We start from the raw sequence: 17658 nt of genomic DNA on the forward strand, positions 1-17658 counted from the left end.
ATGGCCATAAAAAGGCAAACAAAACCACATTTCTCTCCTAAAGCAACTCATATTAAAACAGTGAAGCAACGCATTTTAAATAAATACTATTTATTGAAAATATTGCATGTTGTTGGTCTTAAACAAAAAAGGGTTTCTCTTGTTTAAACATAACAGAGAAAATGAGGACTGTTGGATTGCAGATTGCTCTCCCTGTAGCCGGCTCTCACTGGATTTTAATGCTAATCCAACTGAACAATTTGACAATGATTCCAAGGCTATTTGAAGCGTGCATTCCTTTTCGTACAATGTTTTTTTGCTTTAGAAGAGGACCATCCCCATTGCACTCTGCTCTGTATGAATAGCATGATTACAATTAAAAAAATTACATCTAACCGATAAAAAGAACATGACATGACCTTAAGATTGTGATGAGTCGTGATGTGTGAAGATAAAAATAAGACTGGCAAGAGGTTGGTCCTATGTTACTGTGGTGATACTGATGTCTGGTGTCTGAGATGTGGGAGGACTCTGACCATGCTATACTGACACGAGAGAAAAACAAAACAAAAGAAAAACCTGTTACTTGATCAATCCCTTCGTTCTTAAGGAAACATATCGGTAACCACACGGAAACCTCAGTGACACAAAAATCCGGCTATTACATCCCTGCATCTACATCCACAGGCTCCAAATCCTACTTCCTGGTATCTCTATGACATCATCTCAAGCGTCTGATTGGTCTCCGGTCCTGTTCTAGACTGGGTCAGGTGATCGGGAGCCCCCCCCCCCCCCCCCCCCCCCCCCCCCCTCTCTCTCTCTCAGACCCCCAGTCTGTTGGCTTGTGTGAGCACCACCTTCAGAACAGGCATGAAGGCCGAGGTCTCGCTGAAGTTGTTGGTGCTGACTATGTGGGTGTGGATGGTCAGTCCCTCCGTATAGGACCGAGCCTCGATGCTCCTTACCATGTTGTGCAGGCCACCTACAATGGCGGGCGAGAGCTGAAGAGAGGGAGAGATAAACGGTAAGAATGGTTGACCCTGGAAACCATTTGAAACCAAATATTTCTAAAAGCTAACATTTCCTGGTAGGACGTTTTCGTCTACTTGTGATTGACTCGCTGTGAGAGGAAGGTTCGACTCACAGTTTGTTCTCTCAGCTTGTCGTAGAGAGACTCCAGGCGCTTGTTGGCATCGTCGAGTTTCCTCTTGGTTTGCTGTGGGGCAGAGAGATGAGGCGATGACACGTCAACAATCCTTCCACAAACAGAACATCCTGGCTGTGCCGATTCACAGTAAGAAACCTTTTTCATTACTAAGGATACAATGCAAATACAAAACTCAGTGTTTTCAACTGTACAAACGGGGTAGAGTGTTGCTAAAGGTTGACAGTTGACGCTACTGCTACTGTCGGCGTTGCTATGGCAACTTTGATCCGTAAATAAAGGAGAACCCACAGGGTCGTTGGCAGCTGCCAAACACTTCTGGATGAGGCCCTCGAAAGTGCTCTTGAGGACCAGGTGTTCATCTGGGATTGGCTTCTTAGTGATCTTCTCAGCAGGTATGGACTGCAGGGGCTGGGAGGAGCAGGCAGAGAGCAGGGGACAGACGTCAGAAACACAGAACTGTCCCCAAGGAACACGTCTGTAAAAACACAGAAGTGTAACAATAACTGAATAAACACAGAGTGATTGTGGTCGTAGAAGACGTGAACCTGTATGACATCTCCGATGGGGGCTCCGGGGGCTCCCTCGACGCTGGTCTTGGGAAGGGCGGGGTTCATGGGTTGATGGGGGAGGGGCTGCTGTTGCTGCATGCCTGGGTAGGGGGGCTGGACCCCCGGCTGGCCGTGGACCCCGGGCTGGGGGGGCATGGTGGGAACCTGCTGGGCCTGGGGGTCCCCTCCGAGGGGGGACATGATGGGGGCTGTGATGGGGGCAGGGGGGGTGTAGTTCTCTGGAACCTGGAGGTCGGAAGGTTGAGAGACAAAATGTTTGGTGAACTTTTAGGTTTTTGGAAAGGCATGTGATGCAAACGAATCAGATGGTTTGAATACGGGGGCTGTCACTGCAAAACCCTTTTGGTGTTAGAAGCCTGGTGGTTTGACCTCTTTTCTGAGGTAAACTGAGAGGGCTGGCAGACGCACTCACCTTCTTCTTCTTGGGCACTCTGCTCAGCGCCGGGGGGTCGTTCCAGCCGTTCTGGGGCCCTGTGGAGAAGCAGAGAAGACAGGATGACCCATCCGTCTCCTACCCCAGCCAGCGCACTGCGACTGGCTCTAACGGCATCACCAGGACGACGCCAGACCGGCAACGCAAGCCAATACAACCCCCCTGCCAGAAGGATGCACCTCACAGGGCAGAGCGTAAGGAGGGGTTATTGATGATGATAAGTCAATTAGGTCAAAAGTAATTAGGGGAAAGGTTAATGTATATTTGGATGACAGGAGAGGCTACGTGATCATTATGGCTTCAACACACACATTTTTCTTTGGAATTCAACCCAGCTGATAGTAAAAAATCTGCATTAAAGCTAAATTAAAGCACCTGAAATACACGTATGTCTATGTTATCGAGCATTTTAGCCTAGCCATGACCCTGACCGCAATCATGATTCCTGTCTGCCATTTCCATCAGGGTAATGACTGTCCTAGATAGCCATGCAAAGCCCTCATCGTTGTACAGCAGAGAGACTGCTTAGTCCGGCTGACTAGAAATCTGGGTGAACATCCATATCATTATATATAAAGGTATCAAAAGGCATGTGGTTTTAATGGTTTAACGTCCGATTTTAGCAACTATTCACACTCACAACATGAACACACATCATTACAATATTCACAAGTCCTCTGCTTTGCTTAAATTTTGGGGGATCAAATCGATTATGCGCTCAGGACAGTCAGGTGAAATAGTAATTTTCTAGCAGTAATTATCTGCTGTAGCAAAGCCAAGCCGCCTTTTAATTCACCTTCCATAAAACAGTCTGTGTCTGGATTAAATCCCCCTGCGGAACACACGTTATTAAGCACATACTTAACATTAGCACAAAAACAACAACACTCTCCTAAAGAACAGCACCATGTTCTGTCTTAACTGTACTCTAGAGGCTACTTATGGCTAGGGCTCTTTACACACCTAACACCTGGATGTGTTCGAGGCCACAGAGGGGCGCGTTAATGGCTAACCAGGCTCGTTCCAGGCGGCAGCTGAGATATGCTAGCTCAGCTGTCCCACGTCCATTGAAAGGAAGGCGAGGGGAAAGCTAGCGAAAACAGCAGCTGTTAAATGCTGCTGGACCGCCTTAGCTTCGCTACCTTAGGCACCGTCAGCAGGTGTCAGCCCGTTTCCCCTGAAATATCCCTCACACTGGCCATGCTACACCCTTCCACAGCACCTACAAGCCATAAGGACTTCCACGGTTTGTTTTCGAGATATTCATCAAAAGCACAAGTTGTGTTTGTGTGTGTGTGTGTAACTAGGGAGCCCCCTTGACTACGTCAATCAAGATGACAGACGGTCGGCGGCTGGGCGGAGCCAGTGCAGACCTGTTCTCTGAGAGGCCGGGATCTGGTCGGGGGCAGGGTCAGGCAGTGTACCTGAGGCTCCTGTCGGTGGCGGAGGAGGCATGTAGGAGGAGGGCGATCCAGGGCCGCCATGTTGGAAAGAAGCGCCGGAGGAGGACAGAGGAGAGAAGGCGGAAGAGGCCGTGGGAGAGAGAGGGTGAGGAGAGGAGGGGTGGCCCGCGGGGGGGCCAGGGTAGCGCGGAGGAGGGGGGCCGGGCGGAGGGGGGCCGGGCTGCATGTACTGAGCCCGGAAGCCCGGAGCGGGGGCAGTGGGGCAGCAGGAGGAGGCAGGGAGAGGGGGGAGAGGGGCAGCAGAGTACTGGAGAGGCTGATAGATAGCTGGTGCCCCAGCTCCAGGTTGGAACTGGTTGACCTGGTGGTAGGCTGGGGTTTACCAGAGAGACAAGAGAGAACAGATGCTGTTAGAAAACAGATTGGGCACAGCCAATACAGTTGACAGTGATTTTAACATGCATGTTGACAAGTTTAGTTTAACCTTAGAGGCATTTTCTTCGATACAGATCGATACATGCGATGAATCTGAATGTAAAGTTGTAGTAACATCAGGCAAACAGTGTTTCAGGATAATACATCATGCAGATGAGATCAACATTCTAATCTCAGTTTCTTGAAACTTCTGACAGTGAGTTTTGGGGTCGGAAGCATCACAGGAAAGACTGAAGAAAAAAAGGTAGACGATGTCATCAGGAAAACAAGCATTCTCTGTATGACAATGCTTGGTGGTTTAATTTGAGAAATTAAAAGAGGAGAGAATGTGGTTTATCTAAGGGCATAAAGTATGGAAACTTTCTGTCCTTTCACTCCAAACCTCTAGGTGGCAGTAAAAAAGCGTGTGACGTTTCCTGCTGGGATGTAGTTCTCGCAAACGAGGACCACTCAGTCCAAAATGCCCTGTGAGAGAGCAAGCAGAAACCTGGTTCTTGCCCAACTAGGACTCTGCTGACCTGTGACGGGGACACAGGGAGACACTTACGCTGGTACTGCTGGGAGTACATGTAGGCTGGCGGGGCAGCCGAGGCCTGGGGTGGAGCTGCTGCTCCCGGTGCCTGCATCCCAAACCTGGGCTGGCCGGCCTCCACCTGCAGAGACACAGGAAGACGACTCAGCTCTCAAGACTGACGGGACGGACGTCCTCGGAGATGGGGCTCCGGTTCGGATCCCCCCCTTCCCCTCCAAGCTCAGGGGAAACAGGGTGGACTGGGTTAGCGAAGGCGGCGTGCCGATGTTATCATCTAGGACGCATTCTTCTGCTGCGTGTGGGAAAATAGTTATCTCTCCGACGAGGGCGTCTCTCCTGGAACAGCTTTAGATTCCTAGCTGTGTCGGCAACCTCTACTGGCTCTGTGGTCTACGCATGAAGCAAGGGTGTAACAGGCATGCAGAACAGCTGGGAGACAGGAGGGGGGGGGGGGGGAAATAACATTTGGCAAGTAGATGTGACAGATGTAGGACGCCAGGGCTCATCTACAGCCATGCAGGAGGGTCTGGGGGGGGGGGCTGGCTGAAGGGTGGGGTGAGTGGTAGGGCAGACCAGGGGGAGTATAGGTAGCAGTGAATTCCGTGGAGGGGGGAGGGGTGCATGTGTGTGTATAGAAGCTGGTCACAGCCGTGGCGAAGGGGGTGTGGTCAGTGTACCTTCTGGTCTGAGGCATGGGCTAGTTGAGGAGGAGGAGGGGCACTGGGGAAGCCTGTGGGGGTTTGGTTACTCCAGGAGGTGACAGTAGTGGCAGACCTCGCCTGGATCACACAGAGACGACACACACACACACAGACCAATGACGGCCACTCAGCAGGTGAGAAACAACCAATAGGGACCCTCCCACACAGCCAAGACCAATCACGGCAGGAATGGCAGACGCCCAAGGCCAAATGAGGTGGGAGAGAAACACAGACTGAGAGCATCTCCATGAGGAAACAGCACATCCCTACTGAAGACAACCCAGGGAGACACAAACGTTGTCGAAAAGGTTTTAAGGAAACACCTTCAAATTCACAATGTATTCTAAACGAGAAAGCACACTGCCTTTGAAGTGAGTCGTGTCCCACCCGATCCGGAACGAAAACCATAATCAACATCCCTGAGGAATGCAAAGTGCCGTTAAGAAGCAGTGTTTTTCCGTGTGTGGTGAGTAGGAACCTACCGGCTGGTAATACTGAGACTGGGCAGGGCCAGCACTGGGCACCGGGGCAGGTGCTGGGGCTGGAGCGGGCTGGGGCACCTGGGGCTGCCCAGGGTTGTAGGTCTGCCTGGGATGGGCTTCTGTCTGCTGGGGAGCAGGGGGCTGTGCTGGGGCCGGGGCCGGGGCTGGGGCCGGGGCTGGAGGAGCAGTAGCCTGCTGGCCGAGGGCCCGACTGAGGCGATCACGAAGCTGCTGCACGGCAGCCTGACGGAGGGCAAACAGAGCATGTACCTTCAGGAGGTGCACAGAACCCAGCAGACGGAGGCATAGAGGAGGCGTGATAAGGTACAGCAGGTTTCCTAGGTAACCCCAGGGCTACGTGTGTTGACGCCGTGGGGAGCCGCCGTGGGTCAGTCGGTTTGTTTACCTGGTTGGTGTTCTCTGGTAAGTAGGCCAAGGCTGTGTCCAGGCTGCCCTGGGAGGCCAGGAGGCTGGAGTACTGGCTCATCTTCTCAGCCAGCAGAGCGCCCACGACCGAGGAACCAGAACCCTGGCTCTGCTCCACAGCCTGGCGCAGCACCACCACCTTCTCCACCAGGTCCTGACACACACACACACACAAACTTAGCCAGACTCAAAATACACAGGAACACTAGTTTACATAATCCAGCACACACACACACACACCTGGAGGGAGAGTGGGCATTGGTCCTCCTGGGCTCTGGTCCAGCAGGAGACCAGCTTCTCCAGGTTGCCGGCGCAGATGTAACACAGGCAGGCCTGGGCTTGCAGCTGGTCCTCCTCGGCTGCCTCCAGCCTGGAGCCCATCATACCTGAGGAGAACCGCACCTTCATCACCACCCTCACCTTCACCCTCACCTTCATCACCACCCTCACCTTCATCACCACCCTCACCTTCACCCTCACCCTCACCTTCATCACCACCCTCACCCTCACCTTCACCACCACCCTCACCCTCACCTTCACCCTCACCTTCATCACCACCCTCACCCTCACCCTCACCTTCATCACCACCCTCACCTTCATCACCACCCTCACCTTCACCCTCACCCTCACCTTCATCACCACCCTCACCCTCACCTTCATCACCACCCTCACCCTCACCTTCATCACCACCCTCACCCTCACCCTCACCTTCATCACCACCCTCACCTTCATCACCACCCTCACCTTCACCCTCACCCTCACCTTCATCACCACCCTCACCCTCACCTTCACCCTCACCCTCACCTTCATCACCACCCTCACCCTCACCTTCATCACCACCCTCACCCTCACCTTCATCACCACCCTCACCCTCACCTTCACCACCACCCTCACCTTCATCACCACCCTCACCTTCATCACCACCCTCACCTTCATCACCACCTTCACCTTCATCACCACCCTCACCTTCATCACCACCCTCACCCTCACCTTCATCACCACCCTCACCCTCACCTTCACCACCACCCTCACCTTCATCACCACCCTCACCTTCATCACCACCCTCAACCATGACAGAGGAAGTAACAGCGGAACATGGCTCGAGAGAGTTGTTCCTGCGCTAGAAAATATCAAAAGAGATCCGAGAGCTGATTCTAACCACAGAGGGAGGAGAGCTCGTCGGGCTGAGCGTAGGTCATGACGGCAGCCAGAGCCTCCTTCCAGTTCTGCAGGTCGCAGGTCTGCAGCACGTCATGCCAGTCCTTCGTCACCACGGCGCTGATCAGCTGCAGGAGAGGATAGGTCAATCAATATTCAATATACATAGCAAGAAGAAGAAGAATCTAAAATACACAGCAACAACATTTCTCAACCAATCAGCATGTCACAGATACACACAGTTGTATATTTACATTTAGATATATATTTACCATCAAGATATATAATACATACTGTATACAATACAGTTACACTAACACTGTGGTTAATACTTTAGGTATCATTACAAGTCATTACACATACAGCTGTAGTGTTTTGGCCATGTGCAAGGCGTTACCTTGGTGATCTTGCTGTGGGTCTTGGTGAAATACTTTTTCTGCGTCTTCTCGAGGAGCTCCGCCCCTCCAGCGATGGCAAGTATGATGCTGTCGGCCATGCGGTTGTCGTGGAGACAGAGTTCCACCGCCCCCTCAAAGTCACCGGTCAGCAGAGCTTGGGTGATCAGTCCATCTACATCTGCAAATGAAAAAAAAACTGCACCGTCATCCGGTTTTACGTGGCGAAGAATAGGCCAGTTCGTATGCGTACGACCAGGCGATTCGCTTCATGACGTTTTTGTCTTGATTTTTCAGCAAAATACGTTTCAACAAGAGAAAACACCCAAGTTTACCTTGACTGACTCTGAGGTTGATGCCTGCCTCTACCGAGCCAGGGCCTGTGACTTCTTCCACAGTGTCCTCTGGGGGGCTGCTCTCTGCCTCCACTGGTGCCGTCACCTCCTGAGAGACCAGAGAAACAGTCACTTCTGGGGGAAAGGCATCATTTCTCCTCGCCCAATCAGATTACCGGGACCAGCCCGGTTTAAGCCTTATCTTAACATAGACATATGTAATAACAATTATTGATCATTTCACAACCCCAGATTTCACAAACCATTTGTAGCCTAAACAAAACAAGACAACAGCAACAGAAAGGTATGAGTCAACCCCAGAGAGAAAGATGTTAATGACGAAAATATAATCAAAGCAATAACTAAGAAAGACAATGTGTAATGCAGATAATTAGAGTTAAGTAAAAAGGGTTCTAAAAAAAACAGCCACCATGATTCCAATAAAAATGTACAGCTGTGTGTCGTATCGTATCATTTATCATCTTGTGACATATTATATCATATATCGTATCGTAGCATATCGTATCGTAACATATCATATTGTATCTTTTTTTTTCTCTTTCGTATCAAGTATCGTATCGCGTGTTTCAGATGGTAAACTCTCTGGGAGTGGACTGCGGGGGGTCGGGGGGGAGGTACCTCCTCCAGAGGGATCTCCTCCACAGGGAGGGGCTCCACTGCACTGGGCTCAGTCTGGACCTTCCCGTCACCAGCCTCGGGGGTCTCTCCTTCAGGTGCTTCTGGCTCCGCTTCCGGCTCCAACAGCGCTGCCGGAACCTCAGGCTCTTCCGGTTCCTCCGCTGGCTGCAGGTTTGCTGCAGCAATGAGGTCGAACGCTGCCTCGGGGGGGAGGTCAGCCAAGAGGTTGAGGCTGGAGTCCGCTAAAGGTGGCAGGCTGATCAGGGGAGCCGGATCCAACTCGGCTACTGGTTGTAGGTTAAGTGATGGTGTGGGATCAAAATCAGGCACTGGCTGTAGACCAAGGGAGGACGCAGGGTTGAGGTCGAAGTCGGGAACTGGCTGTAAGTTGACTGAATTAGTGAGGTCCAACTGAGGCACAGGCTGTAGTAGGTCAACTTGAGGCGTCACGCCAAACTGATCGAATACAGAAGCAGGCTGCTGCAGGTCAATCTGGTCGAACTGAGAAAGAGGCTGCAGATTCACAGGAGGTTCAAGATCAAACCCGGTGACAGACAGCAGCTCAGCAGAGGCACAGAGACTGGGGGTACAGAGGCTAGGGTCAGGCTGGATTTGGAGAAGGGCAGCGGGTGCTAGCGCAGGGTCAATGCTGAGGTCCAGGAGAGGAGCAGAATGAGGGGAAAGCACAGGAGCAGCGAGGTCACTAGCGAGGAGGAGGTCGTGATTTGAATCAAGCTGGAAGCCAGGCTCAATCAGAAATTCAGAGGGAAATTCGACAACAGGTTCTGGTGCAGGAGGTTGGGAGGCAAATTCAACAACAAGTTCTGGTGCAGGAGGTTGGGAGGCAAATTCAACAACAGGTTCTGGTGCAGGAGGTTGGGAGGCAAATTCAATGACAGGTTCTGGTGCAGGAGGATGGGAGGCAAATTCAATGACAGGTTCTGGTGCAGGAGGTTGGGATGGGAGTTCAACAACAGGTTCTGGTGCAGGAGGTTGGGATGGAAGTTCAACAACAGGTTCTGGTGCAGGAGGTTGGGATGGGAGTTCAACAACAGGTTCTGGTGCAGGAGGTTGGGATGGGAGTTCAACAACAGGTTCTGGTGCAGGAGGTTGGGAGGCAAATTCAACGACAGGTTCTGGTGCAGGAGGTTGGGAGGCAAATTCAACAACAGGTTCTGGTGCAGGAGGTTGGGAGGCAAATTCAACGACAGGTTCTGGTGCAGGAGGTTGGGAGGCAAATTCAACAACAGGTTCTGGTGCAGGAGGTTGGGAGGCAAATTCAACGACAGGTTCTGGTGCAGGAGGTTGGGATGGAAGTTCAACAACAGGTTCTGGTGCAGGAGGTTGGGATGGGAGTTCAACAGGAGGGTGGAGGTTGACTTGGGGAACAGTGTTGAGCTCAGGATCAGGACTGAGTCCAGCAGCAGCAGCAGCAGAGGGAGGCTTCAGCAGGTTTGAACAGCAGGAAAAAGGGAGGGAGGAGGCCGGATTCACAGAGCATTCAGCACAGAAGAGGCTTTGGATTTACATTAAATCATAATCACGGAGATACAATCTCTCAAGTAATAGAAGAGATTGTAAAAAGATAAGGCTTAATATTCCAACCAAAATTTTGAATTTGGTCAAAGCAATCTTTGGTAAAAAACACTTCTCTTACATTTTACATTTAGTCATTTAGCAGACGCTCTTATCCAGAGCGACTTACAGTAAGTACAGGGACATTCCCCCGAGGCAAGTAGGGTGAAGTGCCTTGCCCAAGGACACAACGTCATTTGGCACGGCTGGGAATCGAACTGGCAACCTTCAGATTACTAGCCCGACTCCCTCACCGCTCAGCTATCTGACTCCCTGTCTGTGTATTTATGTGAGCTTTTTTTAGATGTATATAAAAACTGTGTAACTAGTTCTTCAGATCGTATCCTCAGGAGGATATTGTAATTCTTACAGTGTGTGTGTGTGACTGGTTGCTTTATCGATTCAAGCAGTGAGAGAAGCATTTTTTCCAGATTTATGTCAAGTAAATAAATCATTGATGAGCACAAGGAAATGCAAAAATCACTCAAGACACTATGCAGACGGAGATTTTTCACAATACTTTAGTCAACAGATTATGTTCCCACTGGTTAGGAAAAAGTCATTTTGTAAGACAACTTTAACTTCCTCAAATTGTTGTGTTTTGCAACACCCTTTGCACACGGCTTCAAAAACCAGACTACGCTGACAAAACAAAACCTGTTACGTTAGAGAGGTATTGATGAAGTATGTAACCGCCCTGTGTAGAGTGGTTACTGTGTGTATTAAGAGCAAAGCTAAGACATCTTACCTTCTCGGGCTGAACAGGTTTCTCTTCGAGTGCAGCTGCTATCTGCACACAAGCACAGCACAAGTTACTGGGTCTGTCAAGTCAATTAATGCCAACCTCTAAACCCCCCAAAAGGTCAGGCAGCAACAAGTCACTGGATTCAATCTGTGGACAAGGTCACTAAAATGAGGAAATAGCAATTACTTGTAAGGACTGGTTTGTAAATACTCACCTTTAAAGCTAGTTCTTCCTTCTTGTAGCCTAGAAGCTCCAAGTATTTACCCCGAGCATCATCCTCAAAGTTCACCTGGGAACACGAAACGTTTTAGGTTATTCTCCGCTTTCTACAATAAGCCATCGTGCCACAGTTCACAAACAGAGTCACTTTAGGATTTAAAACTCCTACCTTTAAGAAAGACCAGACTGTTCTCTCAAACTCATTTTGGGCTGCTGCGATCTTCGCCTCACAAAAATCCACAAAGTTCCCGGAGTTGAGAGTCATCTGAAGCTGGCCTGACCTCTTCAAGAAGGTCGTCTCTGTGACGACCTGACTGACGTGAACCAAGTGTGCTGTGGTCTGATGTGGTTGCTGTGGGTTTAGCTTCAGGTTCTCCAAAGACACCAGCTTCCCACCGAACTACACGAGGAACAGAGAATCAAAAGCAACCACGGTGAGATGGTACCGTCAGCTTGAAGCAAGGTGTTGTGGGAGAGTTTCTTCATCAGTCAACGCTGGCGCGAGTGAAAAAAGGTAAACAAATAGAACTCACAGCGAAGGAGGCGCCGACGGGCCTACGGATCCATTTCGGGGGCTTCTTCAGGGGGGTGATTGTAGCAGGGGCAGCGGGGGTCTGGGGCATCTGAAGAGGGGGCAGTGTCTGGCCCGTCCCAAACGGATCCATGTTCCCAAACGAGGAAGTGATCTGGAACAGAGATACCCAGTGCCCAGTCAACCTTAAGACAAGCAAAAACCCTCTAACGCCAGGAAAACACAACCAAATGTTAACCAGATTTATCCCGTCTGGATTATATTTATTTTTTCCTTCCACAACTTCTCCACCCCCCACCTGGTCTGCCACACCCCCCACCTGGTCTGCCTGCCTCTGGGTGTGGGCCTGGCTGCTGCCCCCCATGATGGAGTAAATGCCGATGTGTCCGTCAAAAGCTGCGGCCGACAGCACAGCAGGGTTCCTGGGACACCACTGGATGTCAAAGCACCACTGGGTGCTGGTGGGAAGCTCATACAGAACCTGTGGAAACACCAAGAGGATCCCCCATGCGTCAGAGAAGTGGCAGCATACTCGCGGTGAAGCAGGACCTCTCCTACAAAGCTCTTGATTTCACGGGTTTGTGATGTTGAGAAGAGGAGGGTTAAGAGTTTGAATCTCACTTCAGCAGTGTTGGGGTTCCAGCACAGAATCCTGTTGTCCTTCCCACAGCTCAGAAGCAGTTCAGGGTCAGCCAAACTCCAGGCAATGGCAAGGACACCCCTGTACAAACGGACAAAAGCCCACACTTCTTAAGTTCCGTCATATTACAAAGATCACACAACACACGCAAGGTTATATGCTACGGCCACCTTTCTGCTTGGAAAGACAAACACACGCACTACTATGCTCAGGTTTACCTGGGGGTCAGATGGCTGAGCGGTTAGGGAATCGGGCTATTAATCAGAAGGTTGCCGGTTTGATTCCCGGCCATGATAAATGACGTTGTGTCCTCGGGCAAGGCACTTCACCCTCGGGGGGAATGTCCCTGTACTTACTGTAAGTCGCTCTGGACAAGAGCGCCTGCTAAATGACTAAATGTAAATAAAAGAGAATCCTTTCCCAAAAACTATTCTCAGGTTTACCTCGTGTGGTTCTCCAGGATCTTGAAAGGAGAGGTGGCGAAACGCAGGTCCCACATCTGAATAACAGGCATGCGGTCGTCCTCCGACGCCAGAACCAGCTGTGTGGCCACTTCTGGGTTCCAGGCCAACCCGGAGCAATGCATCTTGGGAACGCAAACGCACGCTCAAACGCCAGTCTCACACACGGGTCAGAACCACCAAAGGTTTCCCCCTAAAATATCCATCCTCCCACGAGGACGAGACCAAAAACGTACGCAGGAAGCGAGGGAACGAACGGCAGACGACCACACTTACCCTGTTGCTGTGGTCGCTAACTTTGATGATGAGGTCGTTCTTGCGGAGGTCCCAGACGGAGGCTCGACCACTGGGGCTGGCGGAGGCCAGGATGTGTTGCACCTGCCGGTTCCACGCCACACAGCTGATGTCCTCCAGGGGCTGCTCAAACACACACCGACCACAACGGTCAACAATCGCACAGGGTGGGCAATAGCGGACCCTCCTGGAGAATATACGCACACACAAAAAAAAGGTAATGATGGATAAAGTAACGAGAGATTTGGAGAATGTCTGTTACCTGAGTTTTTGGTCCCGGAGTCATCGGAGATCCAAAGTTATTCAGGTCCCAGATGTAAATTTCCGATTCATTCCCACCTGAGGCAACCAGGTTTGTCTGTTAGACAGAAGAAAGAGAGTCTTCGTTAGCTGTAGCACTTGTAAAATATCAGTAAAGGCCATTGCACACTGAGTCCGAAATTCGTGTCCGAAATGTTCGCACGTTAAAAAATAAATTCGGATCGGGTTCGATTTTATGCGTTTTTCACATCCATAGCCAGCATTTTGATAGGTTTTTGGGCAATTCAGCGCCACCGTTTGCATACGAAAATTTCACTCAGTGTGCAAGGGCCTTAAGACAAGGTCAACATAGGCCCGATGTCTGCCTTTGGTCTGGAACTGAGCACACCTGAAAAGAGTTGACGTCCAGGGCTCTCACGGGGCCCGTGTGCTTGTCACTCTGGGTGATGATCACATCGCTGTCCCCAGCCACGATCTTGGCAGGGTCGTACAGGATCACGTCCCCGTTTTCGCCCCCTGCGATCAGGACTCCGGACGGGTGACCCCCTTCCATCCCATGGGGTCCCCACACCAGTTTGTGATATCTGAGTAAAATAAACAAAAACAAAGGATGTGAGAGCAGTGCAGATCCAGGAAGTGTGTATGTTGATTAACTGTGTGATGATTATCTGCTAGGCTGGATGTGTGCGTGTGTGTGTGTGTGTAGTAGCCAGGGGCATGTGTTTTGTTATACATTTGTTACACACTTTTGAAAAACTGCAAAACTACAAATCTGTGCGCCCACCCTGCCCCTACTTTTTCTTAAGAAAAGCATTCTTAACAGCCACTTCTTCAGTCATTAACTACAGAGTTGTCCTTGCCACATTTGAAAACAAACATGCTCCCCTAGTAGCCTACCTATGAGAGGAGGAGTAGGTGCCGCAGGACTTCATGTCCAGAGAGGGCTCAGCCAAGTCCAGCTCAAAGATCTCCAACGAGGCATTGGTGCTAAAGGTGGCATCTAGCTGTTGGGCTGAAGTACCTAAACAAGGAGCATAAAGGCGGCTCACTGTAAAACGGGTAGAAAACTCACAATGACAACTTAATACGGAATGTTGTACTCTTCATCGTGGATGAGTCTGTGTTTTTCTTGTGAGAAGAGTTGAAAAGAAGTTGAATGTAAGAAAAACTAGTTGGAGCTTGTCTAAAAGGCCTTCATACCCGCTGCCAAGTACACTGGATGTTGCTGTGCAGGACTCCAGCTCTGGATCGCTGTGCGATTGATCTCTTTGAGCTTCATCCTAAATGAACAGAACATGACGTTTTCCAATCATAACGACAAACATGCTACTAACATGACTTAAAACTGTATTACATTAGTGCACATATCGTTTGTGATTGCAGGTACAACATGCCCGCAGTATGGGTTATAAAACTGCTGGTAGTCAAAGGTAACTAATATGCTAAGATGAAGGGAGAGTCTATAGGGGGCAAAGGTGTATTTAATTGAGGCCACAAACTGAATCGATTTTCCCGAATGTCATCCTTCATTTAAGTAACACTAATTACCAAGTCATACGATACTATAGCACGAAGACATAAGTGTGGTCAATGGGCTATACCTAGGTAGTTACTAAATGGTACACTACGTACGTAAGCCAGAGACTTAAGTTTGCTAGCTACATAAGCCACGCTTTACTATGTAGCATAGCCTTTTTAACTACAAATTCTGACATTCTTGTACAGCAATGACAAAGCGACAATGACAAAATAATGTACAGAATGTACAGTATAGCAATGTAATGTATTGCAGCTGCAATTTCCTTCAATGAGCGATATGCAGCCATAAGTCAAATAGCTAAGCTAGCTACACAGCCTCATAGAAAAACAAACGGTTATTTGCTCATACTTGGCTTCGGATTCACTTACTTTCCCAAGTCTGTTCCTTCTTACAACGTAAACACACACATAAAAACAAATGACATGCAACTTTTCTTCAATGGAGTCCCTTTGTGATTCTATAAATGTCACCAAACGAAGAGGACCGCTACCGGCTGTAGACTGGATGCAATTCCACGTCCCCACACTGCCCCTCCATCAACGTGGCATAATAGTCCCCTCCTCCCAAGAAGTAAGCAAACCCTTTCCGGTGAACGTGGGCCTGAACATTTTGTACCAGGAGACATTCTTCTTGTACGGTAGATCAACAGTGGAATCTAGCGTAATCTTGCATTCTTTAAATGGTTATGGAGGTATTATAGACACGGATAGATATTTGAATGTAGTGTCAGATATCCCGTGTTTTGATATTGCACATTACACGGGGTTAACTCAACTCCGCTCCTTAACAGCACAAATTAAAGTAGTTGCATCAACATACCCTGCAAAGCATCATTAAAATGCTAAAGTATATAAAATGTACTGAAACCTCACGTGGTTAGGGCTTTGCAGACCCTGCTACACGTGGGTATGCACAAACATGAAAGCAACACCACAAGAACTTTAAAAAAACAAAACATGTTTTTATTGTCACAAAGAGGTCAATAGGAGAAAAAGGTTTCTGGCACGAGTTGGGCATCCCTCTCGTATTAATCTGTTAGGGACACGAAGAAGAACAATGTTAAAAACCATAATTTCCAAACATTGGCCATGTAACCGAAATGTTACGAAGACTGCACCCTCATTTATGAATAAATTAATCTTTCCCAAACATGTGAATAGGTCAGATGGGTAGTGATTGATCTAATCATTGGGACAGTCAACTTCCACATTAACTCTGAATAAATCTAATTATCTGCCATATTTGATGGAAAGTAATGCTTACATACCTTAGATATAACTTAGACAGAACTACATGGTGGCAGGTGAACACTTCTACCTGCAAACAAAGTTAAGACAATTATCGTCAAGGTATCTTCCAAACAGGAAAACTTCCCATGCACCAATATAGTGCCGTTGGTGTGCACAATGCTAGGATTCGTGTCCTGGTTTTGCACTCGATTTGTAAATGTCCTCATAATAATACAACAAAATAATCATTACAGTTCATGATGTGAACAGCAGAAAGATTTTAATCACCGGACAACTGGTCATTATTCACCCAGACCATATTAAATGACTCTTACCTCATCCATTTAGTCCAAAACGTTACAATATTTCAGAATCACGGAATATCTGTGGAGTTGGAGAAAATTAAAGAGTTAGGTACTTGAACTTCATATATGGCCTAGTCTCAATTCCACTAAGCGTCCTCATATACAAAATGGTAATCACTATTTCTCATGATGTGAACAGCAATAAGATTTTAATCACTGGGCGACACAATTCTAATATAATATAACCATCAGGACTCTTACCGATTCTTACTTCACGATGTGGGGTCCACAACAATCCCTCTGAAACATTGCAGGGCCTGTAAAACATTGAATGATACTGTTAATACTAGTTAGGTCCTTTACATTTCACCACGTGCTAGTAAACTGGTGGCGTACTTCAACTTGGCAAGTGTCCTCATATCATAAAATAGTAATCACTGTTGATCATTATGTGAACAGCAAAAAGATTTTGAATCATAAGACACTGTACTTCGATTTTTATACTCCAGTCTACTTTTTCAGTACATTTAATGCACGTTTGAAGTCAATTCTACGGCCACTTGCTGTAAACTTACCACGCTAGCTAGCTAGCTCACTAGCAGGAGCTGGCGGCCTGGTTTCCACCTGGCTAGCCATGGAGGCTGGATAATTCAGCTTCGGGTGAAATATTCTGTGAGCATGTTGGATAACATGTTCATGTCACATTTACATCTTGATTCTTGTGTCTCATCTTCTTGCGCGCTAGCTGGTCAATGCTATGCAATACAATCGCCCAACTATACTCTGTAGAAACCACATGGATGAAGACGAGTTCTAAGACTGAAGTACTTATATGCCGCAGGGCAATGTGGGTAAGCACCACAGGAAATACGTCATTTGATGTTAGGATGGAAGTTAGTTGCTCTTATAATGTCTGTTTCATATTGTTTGAATAATAAAACAATTTGTACTTGAGATGGAAGTCATGCAAAATAATAATAATTGAGAAATGAATGAAATTAAGAAAATGTACAGTATGCAAATACCGAACTGTATAAATTTAATTTGTTTCATGGTATGCTTACAATTTACAATGACAACATCTTACATTTGACTTAATATACATTTTACAGTTGAAAATAATTAAAAAGTACATAAATGCTGTGAGATATTTACTGTGTTATAGTGAGGATGATAAATTAGACGATACCGGTCATGAAGAG

At 48.5% G+C, this 17658-nt stretch overlaps 1 protein-coding gene and 1 long non-coding RNA gene across 3 annotated transcripts; both read right to left on the minus strand.

The window, feature by feature from the left end:
* Positions 1-776: 776 nt before the first annotated feature.
* On the minus strand, positions 777-15428 carry sec31a (SEC31 homolog A, COPII coat complex component). 2 transcript variants are annotated; one of them, XM_067257957.1, is made up of 29 exons: positions 15291-15428; positions 14583-14662; positions 14280-14403; positions 13771-13966; positions 13384-13479; positions 13104-13244; positions 12810-12952; positions 12348-12447; positions 12046-12207; positions 11728-11880; positions 11364-11594; positions 11190-11264; positions 10979-11020; positions 8656-9156; positions 8017-8125; positions 7684-7862; positions 7288-7414; positions 6369-6514; positions 6109-6282; positions 5703-5945; positions 5197-5298; positions 4535-4640; positions 3574-3924; positions 2946-2981; positions 2129-2187; positions 1693-1941; positions 1436-1555; positions 1124-1195; positions 777-980 (listed from the first exon to the last, which is right to left on the minus strand). In XM_067257957.1, exons 2-29 carry the CDS (start codon positions 14659-14661, stop codon positions 801-803), a joined length of 4296 nt encoding a protein of 1431 aa, XP_067114058.1. In that variant the 5' UTR covers position 14662; positions 15291-15428; the 3' UTR covers positions 777-800. The 2 variants fall into 2 exon arrangements, with proteins under 2 accessions (XP_067114058.1, XP_067114059.1); XM_067257958.1 differs by lacking the exons at positions 2946-2981; positions 8656-9156 and having other exon boundaries at positions 3523-3924.
* Positions 15429-15862: 434 nt separating this feature from the next.
* Positions 15863-17261, minus strand: LOC136964397 (uncharacterized). The gene is made up of 5 exons (XR_010879065.1): positions 17032-17261; positions 16718-16773; positions 16487-16535; positions 16190-16239; positions 15863-15954 (listed from the first exon to the last, which is right to left on the minus strand). It is a non-coding gene; the product is annotated as an uncharacterized lncRNA (long non-coding RNA).
* Positions 17262-17658: the final 397 nt, after the last annotated feature.

This window comes from Osmerus mordax, chromosome 20, assembly GCF_038355195.1.
Source record: "Osmerus mordax isolate fOsmMor3 chromosome 20, fOsmMor3.pri, whole genome shotgun sequence".
NCBI lineage: Eukaryota > Metazoa > Chordata > Actinopteri > Osmeriformes > Osmeridae > Osmerus > Osmerus mordax.